Source organism: Heliangelus exortis, chromosome 3 (assembly GCF_036169615.1).
Source record: "Heliangelus exortis chromosome 3, bHelExo1.hap1, whole genome shotgun sequence".
In the NCBI taxonomy this organism is placed as follows: Eukaryota; Metazoa; Chordata; class Aves; order Apodiformes; family Trochilidae; genus Heliangelus; species Heliangelus exortis.
Window position 1 is genome coordinate 105,180,955 of NC_092424.1, and position 20,255 is coordinate 105,201,209.

Sequence of the window (20,255 nt, forward strand, 5' to 3'; positions counted from 1 at the left end):
TCCCTGAGATGCAGACATTGCTCCTTAAAGAAAGAGAAATTCCTACAACCAAAGCAAACAGAAAGACTCCATGTTCCAAACCTGATTATTTTTAGAATCTGGAATTATGCTGTGCATTGTTGATGATTTCTCAGTCTTCAATTGTAGATCATTGTCACTTAAAAATAAAAATACCATTGAATCCTGCCTTGCGGGTATAAAAATGAAATATAAGTTCTACATCTAAAGTAGAAATTCTTGTCAATAAATAAAAATATTAATCAGGTTTTTTTCCTACAAATGCACTACCTATGTAGTGCATAAACCTTTTCACTCAACTATCTAAACAAATCCAGGCCTGTCACACGTTCAGACAGAAAGGATTATTTTCTGCCCTGCATATAGTTCGTTTTCATTCTGTTAGCAGATGCAAATATAACTTTCAAGCTGACTTGGATTAAAGGATTTCTAAGAAGTCTCCCTGAGGATAATAATCTGAATAATTTCAATATTTAAAAAAAATAATTTCACTTTTAATTTTCTCTACAGTAGTACGGTAAACATTTAAATGAGTTACTCTGACACATCACAGCACTACTCATCTCAGTGAACTGTGACATGCCTTCTAAAGTCAAGACACCAAAAGATATAAATGTTACCTTTTCATAGGGTTCACATTCTTGAACACTTCTTTCCCCCCACTAACAGCCATCTGCATCTAATTAGAAGTGATGGTATCAGCTGGAGAACATACCTATGTCATGGGGTGAAAGGTGGAAAATGATCCATAAACAATCTCAAAACCTACATCCAAAGTGTCCTGGAATGCAGTAAAGATGTTGTACTCTCCACTCCAATGCATGTCAATTTTTTTTAAACAATGTTTTGGATAAGGATCCAGAAGAGTGAATATCAGGTTGTTACTTTAAAGCACATCTTTAAAAATAGAATTATATTAACCTTACTTGAAGATATGGATGAAAAATTCTGGTTCTTCTAGAAGTGGAATTACTTGAATATAGTACTACAGTGAATTAGAAAGCTGTTCATAGGTATTTTTCAGTAATATGCCTACATATATTATTTTGACAGACTCAATGGAAACCTTGAAAGAAACAGAGGAAATAGGGAACCTATTTTTCATATAGATATAACAAAAATAAAGACAAAGTCCTCTTTGCAGTAACACCAGTAATAATTGATCCCAACTCCACTAAAGTCAATGGAATACAAAGCTATGCATTAAGTGGTACCAGAATTAGCTAGCAGTGTTTAAGTGATCATTACAAATAAATACATGGCTGTTAAGGTATGATGCTATGAGCAGTTAAAATTGTTATCGTTTTGGTTGGCCAGAAAAGAAAACAATAGAGAAACTCAGAAATACTTCACATATGGCAAAATTTTATTTTCTTAGTTTTGATTTTGAATGGAACAAGGTTTTTAAACACATGCTTAAAATTAGGCAGAACTGATAAAGTCAATGCCAAATGCCAAGGTTTCACTCAAAAGGATCTATTTGCATAATTATGGGCATGATTATGGAACCACGACTGAATATGGCTGAAAGGAAAGAAGTAAATGGAGTACTGCAGCATCCCTAGGGCTGCTTAGTTTTCACACATTCAGATTTAAAACATTCCAGTGGGTTCATGACATGACATGATCATTTATCTCCTTACAATAGACACCTAACATTAAAACCTTACAGTGAAATGCAGATCTTACCAGGCAAAGACAAAACCCTTGACCTTTCAATGCCTCATAATATTTTCTATATGTATATACACACACGGACACACACACACTTCTTTCCCTGAGCTGCCTTTCCAAAGACAAGGAATAAGGTTTCTGGGCAGCAGGAACTGCTGCATCAGGAGGGGCAGCAGGACTGCACTGCACTGAGCTGGCAGTTCCTGTCCCATTGAGTTCCTCAGTGCACACCCTGATGTGGGATCCCTCACTGCTGACAAACACCCTATGAAGGGCCCAATGTGATCAATCAGTGGTGAGGCCAGCTTTGTAAACAGGAAGCTTCTCCTCTCTACTCATTGAATAATAATTAAAAAGGTACTTAGCTATGAAACAGTTATGAAAACAGTTTAATTCTACCTGAATAACATGCTTAAGATTTAGTCCTTTTTAATGTATCTACAGTGAGATTCCATTGCACTAGGAGATACCTTTGCAATATCTAGGACACAAAAATGACTAGAGATCTCTGGGTCTATAATATTTAAACAGCGCTGATCAAAGCTGTGAAGAAGTTATATTAAACATAATCCATCTATAAATGACTCTCACCTGTTTTAATTTATATGTCTAGGAAGCAGAAAACAGTTAAAATATAAATGAAATTAAATTAAATATGCATAATGTGAATTAAATGTGTGTGCACATAGGCTTAAAGTATGTATGTCAGATGCCAGCTCAGCTGCCTTTCTTCTGCTTTTCTCCTTTTACTGATATAACACAAGACATAAATGCCCTTTATACATGGCTATTACTGTGTACCTGCACATGGCCAGATACCTAACATTGCTACTCCTGTTTGGTATCTAACAAAACAGTGCTGCATTCCAGATAAGGATTCTACTCTAGGACTAGCACTACAGACCCTAATTCTGAGGTGGTTTTGTACTGACTGAACAGACTGCCAGAAGCTCTGATTCACCTGATCCAGCAGTGAAGGTTTTCTCCAACATCAGAAATCATTGTAAACACCTGTACTTAAAACAAATGCGAGTCCCATGCTGGCTAAAATTACCAAATGCAGACTGACTCCCAGTGTCTTTGTGTAACTTCTGTCCTTTGGGGTTATGAACAACAAGGACAAGGAAGGCTGTTAGCTGAGGATGAGTTCCCTATTTTTAGGAACCCAGGGCTTGGAACACCTGACTTGCACAATCTCCTTCTCTCCTATTTGCAGCAATGCAGACCTCAATCCCCTCCATCACCAAACACTCATGGTGACACAACATCTCGAAGGCCACAGCAGCAAATGCTTACACAAAAAAAGCATTATTGGAAAATTATTCTTAGCTACAGTAAATTCTGCTTAGCAAAGTGGAAAACCATGAGAGCCGACTCCATCTGATCAGCCAGCTCTTCTTGGAAAGCAAGCAAATGTCTGGGAACCACCAGTGGCCCACAGACCACAGGCTGGGAATCACTGTCCTAAACAAGTCACAACCCTCTTATTATAGCACATCATGCTCCTTGTCTTGCCAGGCTCCTATTTTAGGTTTTCTGCTTCCAGCACAGCAAATCATAATGGCAAAAGCTTATGCCACATATATGCTAATCATGCTCACACTTCTGTAATTTGGTAGACAAGTCAGACAAGTCAGTAATTTGGTAGATCTGTCAATCTATGACTTTATTAGCTTGCTGAAGTATAAATGTGGTTTTACTCAAATTATTTCAGTAATTTTTGTGTAGATTTGTACCACTTTAGCTACAGGCAGAATCTCACAGTAAATCCTACAGTTTCATTAGCAGTCAGAGGGCTGGGAAAGGGAACTCCATGCAGATGAATAGTAACAACAGCTATAATGCAATATATCAAATAAAATCGGGCTGCATGTGGCTTCCAAACTTTCCTTTTCTGTAACACTAGGAATTTAAATTTTTTATTTTTTTAAATACAATTGACCATTACACTTTAAACTTCACACTGATGGTACATTAACATTTTTGGGATCACATAATCCCAACGTCCTCATAGATAATTTTTTATCCCTCCACCAATTCTGTGCTTTTTCCCATGCTGCTTCTTAGGGATATAATTCAATTTCAAAATGGTCTGAAGATCCCACGCTCCCTGCATAAAAAAAGCAATGGAGATACTCTTTTGATGGTCTATAAATCAATCCTTATCTACGTCTCTTTATCATAGAAAACTGAAGGATAGTCTAAGAGATCTTAAGGACACAAGAATGTCACTCAAACTTCCCTGTCATTCAGAAGCTACCTATTAATGATTCAGAAATAATACAACAGAAAATTCAGTGGACAATCTGTTCCAAAAGATAAACATATTATGCTAAAATGTAAAATGCTAAAATATTAAAATGTATTTGTATTATGACTCTCAATACTCATCTGTACAATTTAGAAGGTTCTAGAGTTCTATCTTTAATACAATTCTACATATGATCCAATATCGTATCAATAAAATATGACTGCTGACTAGACATTAATTAGGTATATGACCTTTTAATGCATCAGTTCTCTGATCAATTAAGATAAGGATCACAGTATTTCAGATTTCTATAGCACGTGACATACAAAGAACATTACCAAAATTCAGTAAATCATTTAATTCTGATTTCATTTTTCGTTACTTCCTAATCTTAATTTTCTAAAAAGAAAAGTATCTTGGTGGTCCTGAGGAGAAAGAAAACCAAACTTCTGGTCTTCTATTCTTATTTCTGTCCAAGACCTCATATTTCTTCTTTTTGTTATCAAAGCACAGCAGAAATCCACAGAATAAGATCATTCTAAGACATGGCTATGTATGTGCCCCTGCTGTCTATTCAGTCTTTAGTGGCAAAAGCCAACCAGGGTGCTTAAGGACGGGGGTGAGGGATGTGTTAGGAGGGATTGAGTGTCAAGGGTTTTGTATATAATCTCCAATTTTCCACAGCTTTTAAAGAAATTTTGGGTAAGAATAGATCTTTTAGTCCTTATTTTAGAGTGTGATAATCACAGCACTTAATTTGTAATGAATATAAAATTAGTGATAATTTCTGCATTTGTTCATTGATATGTGTTTTAACTAGCAGTTTCTTTCCTATCAAAACAAATTGAAAGGCTGTTCAAAAGCTTCCAACTAACTGCTATTCATTGCCACTAAAGGAGCTACTCCTGAACAAGAGTCTTTACTTTTGAAGCACACAAGCATTTCTTCTCAACTGTGTTTCACAATATAAAGTACACAACTTCATTGTCCACACTTTACAATGTATTATAATGTCCAAACCCACAAGGTGAGCAGCTATACTGGCATTTTGACAGAATAATTTGAGTGTGAATACATACAAAATATTTTTATTCTAAATTTATTTTTCAGTTGTGCCTTTAATTTTATTTATTTATATATTTTAATTTCTAAGTCAAAACACCACCTTAGTATTTTCCTTAGGAAAATACAAACTTACAGATACTAGTGTACTAGTGTACAGATACTAGTGTTCAGGCAGCAGCTTGGTTTTGACAGCAGGATCACTGAGCTCTAGTGTAATTCTTACCCATTCATACAGGAAACAAAAACTTGCACTTTAAACAAAGCCTCAAAACATCTAAAAGTTTAAAATTTACCCTGTTAAACATAGGAGAATATGTTATCAGATAAGAAATCTTAAAATAAGTGTAAATATGCAATTATGCAAATATGCACAAAAAACAATGCAAATTCTTTGATGGAGTGACACATTAAAAGGAGCTCCAGAACTGAAAAGAATAAATCTACTGCAGCTATAGAGGTCTATTATTTTTTACTTTTAATTTTCTAATTATGATCTATTTGTAGAAATCTTCCCTTTCTTATGAGCATGTCTTTATAAGTTAGAAATTAATGATGTGTTATTACCTGCACCTTAGAAATTATTACAATACAATCACAATATATTTGGCATCATAAACTCTCAGAGCAAGTAAACAGGCAGAGGTTTTGACATTACAAAAGAACCTGTTTGTATGTAGCACCTGTTCAAGAACCATGAACACTGTAATTAGAAAAACTATGAGTCTCAGTAACATGCAAAAAAGAAAAAAGGCAACACTTTTAAGATTATATTAATTTTTTTTAAACATTTGTAGATTATGACAGTTTTAAACAAAATAACTGAGACTTAGAAAACTACTCTCCTTTTTGCAGTTTTACCTATATTCAAAGATTTATGTGGGCCTTTCTTACAGTCACAACAGTGTTCATAAAATTGTCTCTTGGAATAGTTTGGGTTGGAAGGGACCCTAAAGATCATCTAGTTACAACCCCCCTGCATGGGCAGGGACACCTTCCACTGGAACGTTTGAACCAACTGCCTTTTTAAAAGCTAAGTAGAAAAATAAAGTTGAAATTCAGGCATAACTTTTTGACGTGTAACATTCACTGAGCAAAGTAAGTTTCAAATAATTTTGCACAATGACAATGATTGCTAGAAGTACAGCAATGAAAGGTTCAATTAATGTTGTGTGTCTCTGTGGAGCATTGTTTGAAGGAGCCCTCTGAACAGAAGGGTATCACACAGAAGTAAAAATCAACACTGTAGCTTTGTTCAGTTCTCAAATCACTATGTGACATACCTCCAGTAAATTAGGAGCTAGTCTGTGATTGATGGCTGCTGTAGGAAAACTTGCTTTAGTCCTTCCAAGAGTTTCAAAATCTAATTGATCTAAATATAACCAGGCATATTATTCAACAGTTTCATTTCAAAACCTTTACTGCTTTGCAGACAGGATAATATACGTTAGATGTACTATTTACATACTAACACACACTATATCAGTGGTCTCTGAAGCTGGGTGAAAGAAGAAAATATTAGCAATTCAGTAACACATGTAAGCCATTTATACTGATGATAAAAAAGATATTCAGGGTGTATGTGGAAAAAATTTTATTGATACAAATTGTTTGACAGGAGTGCTTGATCGAAAAGCTTGCAGACCACTGTCCTAATGAACCAGTATGATTTAATCTTTCATAGCAGCTTCCCCTCCTTATTTTCATTTGCTAGATTTCAACCAGGAAAACTTCAAGGACCAATGGTGTCAAGAGATTGAAATGTTTTATTCATCAATTTATGCCCTCAACCTTCTTATGAAAAAATACTGAAATTCCTCTAAGGATTTGCAGGAGGCTACTTCAAATGAAGAATTATGAAATGCCCATCAGAAATATGAAAGAATACATGGAAACTATCTTAACACTCCCTGCCTAGTTCTTTGCCAAAATATCCCCTTTTTCAGTTTTTGTGCAGCAAATTCATAGAATCATAGAATGGTTTGGGTTGATCTCTTTTAAACCTGCTAGTACCATTAAGTGACCCTTATTTCCACTACTGAATCTGTTGCATTTTATTTTTGCATTTACTTTACTCACTGTCATGATTTTGGAAGCCTCAGTCATGCTTCTGAGAAGCATTCTGCTCTCACAAAGGAAGCTGATTCCTCCTTGGTACCTCTCTCCATACACTCACCACCTTCACTCTTGAAACACTGTCCTTGAGATGCCCACCAGACCCACGTTCTATTATTGAAGCTGCAGGCCCACCATGGTTCTATACAGTAATGAAACAACAGCTTCTGCCTTGCCTGTAACACTTGTAATGTCCAACATTTTGTTGACTTAAATTTTGTCTTCTACTGTGCAATCAGAAATGATATTAGAGAACTGTCAGTGATGACACCAATATCCTTCCTTATTTTTACAAATGAATTCCAAGTTCAGGATCATCTAAACACAGTTAAAAGAGAACTTTATTTTTTCAGATGCATTAAGACATGTTTATCTAGCCTGACACTCATCTACCAGCTTTTTGCCCACAAACTACATTTTGTGAAATGCCTTTGTAGTTCCTTGACACTGAGGATCTTCCCTGTAATTAAAGACTGAAAGTCACAAACTGAAAAATTTCATCCACAAACTGAAAAATTTCACTGTTTACTCTCGTTCATCACATCATGGGTGAATATACTGAATACAACTTGACACAATACCAGTCCTTATGGGACTTCATTTCTGACCTGACCTAACAAGAAAGCACACTCTGTAAAATCCCCTCTCATGGGAGTTTTGTCAGTGGAAAACGACACCATGAATCAGCTGGAGGTTTGGCTTAAACTTATGCTATCAGCTCCCTCTTTCCTGTTGGATGCTCTCATTCCCCCAGATTTACACTCTCCTTAGCAGCACAAACAGGGTCTATCTCAGTGGAAGTGGGACAGCTGTACAACAGCCCTGCTGGCCCTGTCCAAAAACCTCTCAATTTCAACTAGTTCACAGCCATCTCAAGCCAGCAAATGCATCTCTCACAGTCAGGCTCTTTTCACTAAATGCACTTACAGATGTGAGCCCAGGGCAGGTTATCAGACCTACAAGAGTTCTGTGCAATAAACTTGGCTCTGTTCAATTGCCAGACTTCTATCTGTATCCTATGGTTGACATCGTACCAGAAATTATAAACCTAAGGATTTCTTGCCTGTCAGGAGAAAGTGGTAACAGTTGGTAGTTTGACAATTGAACATGATGACTGGAAAGAATTTTAGAAAATAAATACAAGTCTCATGTTTCAGCTTCAAACTTGAAATTTAATAAACTTTAAATAATAAAAAGGCTTAAAATCTCAGGGGCAAAGGTTACTTTGAACAGCTAGAACAGTTTCTTCTTCAAAACTTTCAGCTTGCTTCACACTGCTGAACCTTTTGGTCTTAAAGAATCACACTGATTTACTACAACATCTCTGCAGCTTGCCTTAGCCCCAAGCTCTTCTGACACCAAACAGCTTTCAGGAAAGGATTCACTATTAGCTCTCCTCTTTTAGAATGCTGTACATTAATAATATTCACTGGGAATTTGCATGTAAAAAACTTTTAACAGATAAACAAACAATCTCTACCCTACAAATGCCCCATACTCCAGTTTCAGAAAAATTTACTTACTTCCTGGAAATGCACTAATTTAGTACAACAGTTTTGAAATTCAGAGATAACTAAGTATCTCCTCAGGTACTCAATCCTTAAGTTGGACATTCAATTTTTAAAATTTACTTTTTACTCTATTCTTCTCAACATAAGCACGTCCTAAACCTTCTTCTCTATAACTTTTCTTTGTATTAGCAAACTCACACCCTTAATAGTATTTATTTGGCTAGTAAATCTAATAAACCTAAAAATACTCTCTTTCTCAGTAACTTCCCTTCTCACACAACTGTTCCATGGAAATAAAATGGAGACATTTAAAAACCCTGTAATACTGTTTCTAACAAGCACAAGTTCTGCTAGTGAAATTGGGGGCAGGGGGGTGAAGGGGCACAAACAGTTGTATGTACAAGTTACAGTTTTGTACCTTCTATCATTTCCATTCCACTAGGAGGCTTACAATGTCCGGCATGGCTCACAACCCAAACAGGATACTGCTTATTTAATCCACAATATAAGGCCTGTATAAAGGTCCTGTAATAACCTGCCAGTCCAGGGTTACCTGCCAAAAAACAGAATATACAAGCACAGTCAATGTTAACCTTCTGACAGCAAGCAATTTCCTTCAAAGCAAACTAAAGAGCATTATACAGAAATTTTAAAATTAGTTTTTAACAGTACATGTTCAATTTTTATTTTCCCAGTTTCGGGGACTAAACTTTTGAAGTAGTTAAATTCCACTGATAAGCAGTACCCATGAGAAGCATTTAACAAAATTATTTTGAAACTGCAGAACCTAAAATGGAAGCCCAACACAAGAGAAAAATCTCATTTTCCATGAAAGGTCAACCAACTTGCTTATCCATCACATCAAGTCACAGATAGATAAAACAGGCCAAAGAAACACCCAGGTCTTATAAAAATATCAAAAAGACTAAAGCATTATCACTTGATTGAGATGTCTGCCCTTCAGAGTAATTCATGTTATTACTTCAAAACAGGCATGTTGCATCTTGACAAGACAAAAATCTGTATTGACCTGAAAGGACAGGGTGATTTTATTTTAAATTCACTGGATTATATAATTTTTTTCTGCTTGCAACTTCACATTCTTTCTGTCTTCTTCCATTGCTCTTGAGAAGCACTTTCCTTTTCAACCCTTGTGCTCTAGAACCATGGAAGAATCTATCCTCCCTCCAGCAACCCCTCAGCTTTAGAGAGAACTTGTAAGAAGTGCCTGCTGTCTGTACGAATCTGGCTTGGCCTGAGAGAGCAGACCACCTAAATCCTTTGTTTAACAGAGACAATACAGAGAGGTACCACTGCTCAAGTGGAAACTGAAATACTGTCCCAAAGATAAAAATATGCATCTGGTAGAAATTCCAGGATTTCCAGAAAACTCTCATCTCTGTTCTTCCTTGCTTTCTCTCTTTTGGCTATCAGTAGTGACAGTGTCAGGGGACTTAAGTTGGGAACTAAATCCATGTGATGACAATGCAAATTTTGTTTTCTGATTCCTGAAAGATGCATAAAAATTTCACACAGACATAAAGATATACAATTTCTTTCTGTTTATTAATTTTCCATGCTTTCAATGGTTTCTTATTATCATTTAGACACCAGGAAAGCCCCCCACCACAGTCAGGATTGCTTAGTTACAAGCCCTTCACTCACATAACTAGGTAACTCTTACTTTGGGTATCAAAGCAATAAGTGGCACGAGCAGTAAAACACTAAAATAAAATAAAAAAAATTAAAAACACAGTGCAAGTTATTACATGTTTCTAAGCATCTTTTTGTAAGCTTGACATTAAAGTGGGATTAAAAAAAAAAAGTTGTTGTATATATAAAGAGGACAGAATGCATGATGAAAGCTTTACAAACTGATTTCCAGAAAAACAATTTAAAATTCACAGGGGTCATTCATCCATACATGTGCACCACATTTTCATACATCAAAAGCATATATATAATGTAGAGGGCCCCAGAGACAATAAAATAAAATCTAGACATCATCTGTCAAGCTCCTTAGATTGATGTTACATAGAGGAAACTTGTCTTTCAGCAAGGCTGAAGATGAAAGTAGCAGTAATGCAAAATAAAGTGTGTCTTTTTTGTAGTACAAATGATCATGATGTTTTGGCAGTATGCTTAGTCCTGGAATTTAATGCAATTAGGCATCCTGAGATGAAGGAATCATAAAATCAATCTCAAATGCAGCCTTTTTTACATTTTTCTCTCCTTAAATAATGCAAAACAAGGAAATGGAAAGAAATGGCAACAGCTGTCTTAAACATTGTAGTGCTCTTCCCCATCACCAGCCAGGTGAACCTAGAATGTAAATTTTCTCAGCACTCAGTCATCAGCTGAAGAACAGTCAAGTAAGAAATGGTTATGAACAGTGAGGTTCTGCATCAAATACTATAAAAAACCCAAGGCACTCTAACAGTTGTTTGAAGGAAAGAGGATTTTTATCCTGTGATAAACACGATGTGTATTTTAGGCAGGTAAAAGAGAAGTTTCCACAAAAGCAAAAGAAATCCCTTTCCCCACCCTTCAGAGGCATCAGCTCATTGCAAAAGCCACTGTGATGGGTCAGCTCTTAGAATTGCTACTGATAATTTAAAATGCCTTGAAGGGGTATGAGCAAAAACCACTGGCACAAATGTAAAGGTAAATGCAAAGATTTTAACAGCAAAGATTTTTACAGAGAAATCACCACATGTAAAGCAGCTATAAATTTATCCTTTATTGAACCTTCAAGTTCAGTGGAGTTATCCCAGATTTGCACTGATTTAAGTAAATGTAGATTAATAGTCCCTGCTCTTGAAAGCTTGCACTACAATATTTATAAGCAGAGAATGTTTCTTTCCTAGTATAGTTCTGCAAGGTCAGACATTTTGTATGTTTTTACTTCAGCTGCTGTCAAAACACTTTAGAAGAAGCAAAAAACCTGAACAGATCAAGATTTTTTCATGCAATGGAGTTAGAGTAACAGCTAATAGAAGTAACTGAGGCTTAATATGCACAGCTGTCTGTGATCAACAATATTTTGGGGTCACCTACTGCACCTGAAATATTGTTCAATTAAATTATTCTGCAGTCTAGTTTACAGAACTAATTACAGTGAGCCTACAGCAAAAAAAAAATAAAAATGACCAGGCTCAACACAAAGGCACCCAGGAAATTCAGTGCTCATTTCTGTATTTTAAGGATTTCCCAGTACATCAAACCAAATGTGCCTACATTTATTCACTCAGCAGCTAAGTGTAAAAAAAAAAAAAAAAAAAAAGAAAACATAAGTAAATGAAAAAAAGGAAAATGTAAGTAAATGCAGTGTTAACCTCCATGATTTGAAGGTTACCCCAGTTATTCAAATACCACATCAATCCTCAGACACCTCAGGGCACCTGAATCATTCATGTATGTCAGCAAATCTCAGGTTGCAGTCATCTGAACCAAGAAGCACATCTTAAGCAGTTACTCTCAACTGTGCTTAATTTTCAACTGTGTTTATGTTTTTTCAGAAGTCTTTTAAACAATGGCTGTAAATGGTGACCACAGCAGAAAAAGAATAAAATTACAATATATTTCATTTTAGTTTAATTTGCAAAGGACTTCTGAGCATTTCATGGAAAGAGTATGTCAAAGGGACAATTTGCACAGTGCATTAGAACATAGTGGGACCACATTATTTGGTGTACTCAGAAGTATCTACACCTAAAGGACTCTTTGTCAACTTTTCTACTCTTCAACACACAAGGTTTCATCCAGCTACTCTAAATTAAGCCTAAATTCTTTCTATTTTTATAAAGACTAAAATAAAAGGCTTTTTTGAAGACAGGAATCCACCACTTTCTTTTCTAATCTGTTCAACCTATAGCTAAAGGAAAAAGTCCAGACTGAATGAATGAATGTGCAGAGGTGTGACTTGGAGCTATATTAGGAGATAAATATTCTCCACATATATATACTGCAGATACAGTCTTTCAAGGACAGAAGCTACTACTCTACATCCACAGTTAAGAACACGTAAAACATACCTATTAACACGTTTGCCTACCTTTCACTTTCAAACACACTTTGTTAATGCTTTTTCCATCAAATTAAAATGTTAAATACCAACCATTTCCTTCTGAAGATAGCTAGCAAAGAACAATTAGTATAAACTATGTATCTGCCCCAAGATATCAAGAGTAACTTTTTATTATTTCACATGATTTACTATACAAATTATCATAAAGTCAAACTTGGCCTGTCTTAAAAAGAAAATACATGTTTGAATTACTATACTTCTAAGAAAGAAGTTACCCAGACTCAGGAAGTTTACACTTAAGATACAGTATGCTGTCTATCAAACTGCATAATTCTGAATGCAAGACAACAAACATAAAATGTTAATTTAAAAAAATCACAGACCATAGCAACTCCATTACAAGCAATGACAGCTTTTGTGGATTACAAATTGTCAAGCGTTTTTAATTCATCAGCAACAGAAAACATTAATGTAAAATGTAAACTATAATTAAGACAGCACAGCACTAGCACTAGGTAAGTGTGAGCAAAAATAATTCCCAGGCTTACTGAGGAATGTACAATCCAAACCACAACAACAAAATGTTCTGTGTTAGAAAGAAAGATATACACCAAAACATAAGGAAAAGGCTTTGCCCATAAAGGGTAGGTAAAAAATATCAACAGTTTATTCAAAAGAAATTGAAACTGAAACAAAAAATGGAAATAATTCTTAGCACTTATGGAAAGGATTTCTAAAGTGAGAAAGATTAATTTAAGCAGCCTATAGTAAATGCCAAGAGTGGTCAGAAGTGAAGCAGAAGAAATGTATATGTAGCTAAATCATCCCATATAGCAAAGAGGTTTCTTGCACTTTGTTTTGAAGCAATTTTTTGGGTTCTTGCACTATCCTGTGAGATGTTCCCCAGTGTCTTCAGTGATGTGTCCAGACCTCTGACCATCCGTGGGAGCAGTAGCTGGCATTCAGCTCTGGTGCTTCATGCACTTCTCTGTCTGCTCTGGGACCTCAGCAGGACCATAAAGAATAAAAGCAGCTACATGAATATAACCCACAGCCAAGAGTGGGTTTACAGAGAACTTTGAGGAACTGGAAAATAAGCCAGCAATTACCATGAGTTTTGTTTTAGAAATAATCCTCAGTTTCAGAATGAAGTACGTATGGCACAGTATTTACATTATAAACTCTTGCAACAAAACCAAACACAGAGGGGTTTTGGTTTTGTTTGTTCATTGTCTTGGATTTCTGTGTGTTTTGTTTTGGTTTGTTCTTTTAAATGAGCAGCCATAAATCCAAATTGAAATCTAGGGGTGAACAGCAGGACCACACAAAAAAATCTTTCTTGTGGCAACGATTCTCACTGCTTCTTCACAGAGCCACCAAAGCTCCCACCTCCAGCTTGAGGAGCCTGAATGACAAGTTCCTGGCTTAGGGAAACTTAAATTGCCTTTGGCATCTGACCAGCCACCATGGAAGAAGATGCAACCTCCCTGTGTTAGTGAATGGAAAGCAGTCCATGCAGATGTCTGAAGGATTTGAATGGAGCATGTAAAAAACACAGTAATGTTCTCACACTTGGGGAAAAACAGCAGAAACTGACATTGTAGCAATGATCAAGCCTTAAAAGGAAAGACACAGGTTTCTTTAACATAAAGGCTCAAAGGATTTCAAATAAAACATGTCAAAAAAGAGGAACAATCATCAGAGGCACCTCAGTTAAGCTTTCACCTGTTTGCCTATCTAAGGTACTGGCATTCTTTGAGCTGTTGTCCATTTGCAGTCCATACACTAGGAGAGCAGCATCAGCCAAAAACCAAATAATTAGAAGGACTTTTTGCAGAAACACATGTAAAATCTCTACTTGATCCTCTCTAACTCTGGAATCATGAATTTGGTTGGAAAGTACCTTAATATAGTTGCTTTGGTTGTGAAATAGTAAATCTCATAAGGATTCAGCCAGGTGCCAGTAACACAGCTTATTAGAGGGGCTTTTTAAGAACATTTCATATTTTTCCCTATATATATATATATATACACTCACACACATATACAAACAGTATTTAGCTTTATACAGCTATAAAACTCACATGCAGGCTTTTATGATACACATTCTTATGCATTTTTCAGAGCAAGTAAGCTTGCTGACTGTTCTCTAACTGTTCTACCTTCAGGACAAATGTAGGATCATTTACCTTTACAGAAACCCCATCCTCAGACTGATAAACCTAAATCAACCTAACACAGTTAGTTTTGCTAAAGTGACAATTGTGCCTGAAGCCTGAGAATAAAAATTCCCAGCTAGAAATTGTGACAGGAGAGCACACACCTCTCTTCTCATATGAATGATTAAAAGCATCTCTCCAGGCACACAAGAAAAAAAGTCTGAAATCCTGATTTTGCCCATTGCAAACCTGCTGGACTTTGTGATTAGGTGATACTGCAAGAGAAGTATTCAGAGAAGATTCAGAGAAGTATTTCAAGTTTTTACCTCTAATGTCTCAACCAAGTAAGGCAGGTATATAAAGACAAAAGAGTTTTAATTTTAATATATCTGTAAACATATGGTTCTTGGAATGGAGTTAATATTGAAATATAAAACTGAAAAAAATAAGTTAATAATAGATTAGTGAATTTTTCACCAGTTTTTTTTTTTTAAAGACAAAAGCAGGATTTTCTAGCACTTAAAAATAAGTAATTTTTGTTCTGTTTTCTCCACAGCAAATAAAAAATTAACAAATCTATTTGGGCCTTCTTGTTACATATCTACATATACAGTCTCTTAAGCATCTGCTTATCCAGATGAAAATGGATTTAACTACTTGTAACACCCTAGATGTGGCTGATCCCTCTGATCCAATCTGTACTACAACCAATGCTGGCAGAGAAACTGCAGTGAGCTCTGAGCTTGGTTTAGGTTCCCAAAAGCAATTTTTCTGACAGATCAGGGACTGAAGCTGAACTGGACCAGCCACAAACAAACCTTCTGAAAGAATGGAGGAGAACACAGGAAGTGTGTAGAAGGGGAACATAAGACTTGGTGTCAAATGGGTCCACACAAAAGCCTGTGAAACACATCTGAACAACAACCCTAATGAGGCAACATCAGCATGAAAAAGATGGAGACAGGAAATATAAACAATTCAAAATCCAGATAACCACAAAATATTTGTTTTCTGCAGATAAACAGCTCTGCAGATTTGATCACTTTTTAATAATATGCAAGGAGGAAGTAAACAATACATTCAAAAAGCACCAGAAAAACCATCTTTAAATCTGTATCATTGGTCAGTTACACAGAAGAAAAGCATGGGTTTGTGGGCTTTGGAGTTATTAGATTTTGGTTTTTTTTTTTTTTAAGATAGTTCTTAGTTTAAAAAGACAGTGGAAAAAAAGAACAGTGGGGAAGATTAAGATAGTTTTTGAAAAAAGAATGAAATTTTGTTTTTGCAATTTACCATGTAACAGAACTGTCATGGAAATCTAATATTTGAAATGAACAGTCTAAGGTGGTTTTGCAAAGTAATTTTGCATTTGTTATCAGTCCTCAAAAAAAGAAGACAAGAGTAAACCACGATTTACCAATCCACAACCCTAGGAAAAATCCTTTGCATTGACAACACTGTATCTCTAGTTGAAGAAAAAGGCCTTGCAGTTAGGATATTAGCACTAAGCCTGAGTAGATGCTCTATGAAGATTTCAATCCAAGCCCTTCATTCAGGCAAACATTTACCTCATTCATAAGTCACTTCACAAACACAAATATTTAGCCATTTAAGACCTATTGTGAACAGCTTCTGCCTCTTAAGGCTGACATAACAAATAGAAAAAGCCTAAAACTTTAAGGTGGGAGGCAGTATGTAAATTACCATACATTTACTTGTCCTTATGGGAGTTTTTAAATCCATTAAGAATGGATTGTTTTCAAAAATTGAAATCAGGGCAATGATTAAAATCTTCCATCATGCCTGTAACAGGAAAATAAGAGCAAGAGGAATGAATTACTGAATTTTTTGTCTCTGCTGTAAACATTGATGTTTAACACAATGGGTCAAATGATGTTTAACACAATGGGTCAAATTTGATACCAATACAGCTTCAGTGATTCATAGGAGCTACTATCAGGACAGAGATGAAGCCATGTGTTAATGAGAATCTGAAAGCAGACTGCATCTGGAGTACTGCATTCAGTTTTGGTCCCCATTCCACAAAAAGGATGCAGACAAGCTGGAGAGGGTCCAGAGAAGAGCCATGAGGATGATAAGAGGTCTGGAGCACCTGTGGTATGAGGAGAGACTGAGAAAACTGGGTCTGTTCAGCCTTGAGAAGAGAAGGCTTAGGGGAGACCTTATTACAATGTTCCAGTACTTAAAGGGGAGGGGGCTAAAGAGAAGATGGAGACTCCCTATTTACAAGGAGTCATGGGGACAAGACAAGGGGCAATGGGCACAGATTGCTCCTGGAGAGATTCTGACTGAACACAAGAGGTAAATTTTTCACCCTGAGGACAGTCAGACATTGGAATGGTCTCCCAGGAGAAGTCGTGGATTCCCCCACTTTGGAAAGTTTGAAGTCTCAGCTTGACTGGGTGCTGAGAGATATCATATGAACAATAATATTAGAAGGGTGGGACCAGATGACCCTTGAGGCCCCTTCCAACCTGAAATGGTATGATTTACTTTTTATTATTTTCAGAGCTAACCAGGTCAAAATATTTTATATCAAGGCAAATGCATATCAGCTCAGGTTAAGCACATTACACACTGGTGCTGTAGCTTTTAGGATTTTCACTGCATTATTTGTATACAATGCACAGGATTTCCCTCACAACTAGGTCCTTCAGTAGGTAATTTCTTCATCCTTTCCAGAAAAAAAACAATGTTTTTTAAATGGAAACAAAAAACCAAAACAGCCTAGTAAACAACTTTTCCATAATTCTGGCCAAGTCAATCTCTGTGTGCTGCAGGAGACGGATCACTTCCTCTCCTGATTATGCTGCACACAAGCAGGCAGGAAGGATCCATGCTGAAAGTGACGCCTCATTAGCAGGGAGAGGACACCAAGAGAAGGCTGCAGATTGAGAAATTTCAGCTAAGTCACATCTGCCACCCAGATTTATTGGAGGGAAACACTGTCAAGCACAGTTGGATGTTCAACCATCCTGTCATTACTCTGCCTCCTCAAACCTAACAAGCTCTAATGTGCCAAGTCCTCATCAGAGGTACTTCTGGAGCACTAGAAAATTCAACAAAAGTGGCACATTTCAACCCTAGGTCTGACATCCAGGCTCCTCTTTGCATGCAGAAGTTTTTATTTTTAATGAAATATTTTTTTCTTTTCGAAAACACTGAAAGCTGGTGGGCTGACCCAATAAACAGAACACAAATGTCAGCATATTTTAAAATATTAGTCACAAACAAGTATCTCATAATTAGTACAAATAACAGAGAGCAGCATGTTAAGAATTGAATTTATAATATATAATATGGGATACAACATACAACTTTTCTTCTCTATTAGCATCTATGTCTTCTAGCCAAACTTTTACTTTTAATAATTTTGAGTCCCCTATTTCACAGAAATAATTAGGTAAGATTGATGTATTTAAAGCTTTATGGAGGTTAAAAATAGAAATGAAATAGCTGTAAACAAATCAGTGTTATCCCCTGAATAATATTCTCAGGAAGTCAAACTATTTAGCTCAGTGAAATAAAGACGAGAGCCCAGAAAGAACCTTGGTCCCAGACAAGACAACAGATCCCATGGACAAGGCCCCAAGCACTTGACTGAGAGTTTTCATTATTGCCATTTTATAACTGAGAAATAAGCAGACCAAATAACCTATGCATGAAAATTAAAGCATTACTAACCACTAGAACTCCACCCGTTAACAGTACCTTATATGCATTGTCATCTGAGAAAACACATGGCCAGCTGAAAATAAGACTAATCTCATAATTAAGGCACATACATTCAAGCTAGAGGTAAAAAAGTGGCTAAAAAGGTTGGAAGTGGTTTTGGAAGTATCAGAAAAATAGGTTTGGGTTTTTATTTAATGTGCTATTGCTGCTGTTCAGCTGCAAATTTAAAAAACATGGTTGTGAACATGCAAAGTCCATGCATGCATGTGAATCAGAGCGTGTTCTGCTGTGTTTGTCTCACTGAAATTGAAAGCTGTGCTCTTACTAACTGGTCTGCTGATAAGAGCACCTCTCATTGTCATCATAGGGAGAGGGGAAAATGTTACCTTGCTCTGCATAAACCTTTGTACCTGGATACCTGCACTACACAAACTTTGAACTCAACAGTCCAGCCCGTTTTCACTGATTGCTTTTGCATCATGTATACCAGCTACTAGAGAGCAGGAAAACTCCTTTCCCACTGTCAAATTTTTAATTTGGAAAAAAAAACCAAACCAAAACCAACCAAATAAGCAAAACAGCAAACACGACAACAAACAACAACAAAAAACCACCACCTAAATTAAAAGGAACAAATTCCCCATCTCAAAATCTGAGAAGTCAGGAGCAACTGCAAAGAGTTGGCAGCTTCATCTGGATCTACAGAGCAAACAAAAGCAGAAGCCACAAGGGAGAGGCATTCTCAGCCAATCATCACCTGGTCTGACTGCTGGGGTACCAACTCCTCCCAGAAAAGTCTCAAGATGTGATCCCACATATATGTGCTGCATGTTGTAGCTTGGCAACACAACTAAAAAACAAAGTTTTGCAGCAAGTCCAGCTGAAGGAACTCCCAACTTCTCCCTTCACTGTCATTCCCACCCTCCTACCATGGCTCACCAGCCCCTGATTTACACTGGCATAACTCTGTGGCACCAAGCTGTGAACCTAATCAGGGAACTGTTCCAGCTTAAAAAATACCCCAGAAATAAATATATGTATTTATTTAATTCACAGCATGATCTCTCAAACTATTGTTCTGGTATAACCGAGGGGAGGAGTGGCACAGTGTGGTGGGAACAGCAATACCTTATGCCAGCATTGTCCAAAAACATTTTGGATTGTGAAATAATGGCCTTAGGAAGTTTATTAAGTGCTTCAGGCACTAAGCTCTTAGATTTCCAGTGCCTGATGGGTCTTTACTACAAACAGTTTCTAACTTCCACACTACTTAACATTCAGCAATAGTTGACAATTCTAAAAGCCACCTGCAGGGAACAGCTCTATGAATAGCCCAGTCCTGCCACCAAGTCTTCTTATGGGCTGCCCAAATCCAAACAGAGGTTCAACTACTTAAGTCTCACCTGTTAATAAAGCAGGAACTAGTAGAGATGTTCTGGGAATATTATGCTTACATGAAATCAATCACATAAGGTCATAACACAGACAGGTGGGATACAAGGAAAGATGATCCTGAAAACCGTAGGAGCACGGGCTAGCTTTTCCAGAGCCAGCCTGAGGAGTAAACCAGCAGGCAAGTAATAGAGCAAACACTTCATGCTTTGAGTGTAACTCCAATGCTGTAGTTGTGCAAGAAATACCATGATAAAAGAGCATTGTATTGATCTTTCTCTCTGCATAAATGCACTGCAGATTCACTGCCATTCTCTCTTGGCTAACTCACAGTCAGGTATGATGTTCTA

The 20,255-nt window shown here is 36.6% G+C and overlaps 1 protein-coding gene across 10 annotated transcripts in view; it reads right to left on the reverse strand.

The window, feature by feature from the left end:
• LDAH (lipid droplet associated hydrolase) overlaps nt 1–20,255 on the reverse strand; it is a 103,693-nt gene that overhangs the window by 64,086 nt on the left and 19,352 nt on the right. For 6 of the 10 annotated variants that reach the window (XM_071742031.1, XM_071742023.1, XM_071742024.1 and 3 more), the window contains exon 3: nt 9,050–9,184. The exons of the other annotated variants lie outside the window; for them this stretch is intronic. In XM_071742031.1, the coding sequence (XP_071598132.1) occupies nt 9,050–9,184 (135 nt within the window). The remainder of the gene's footprint in view (nt 1–9,049; nt 9,185–20,255) is intronic. 10 annotated transcript variants of the gene reach the window in all.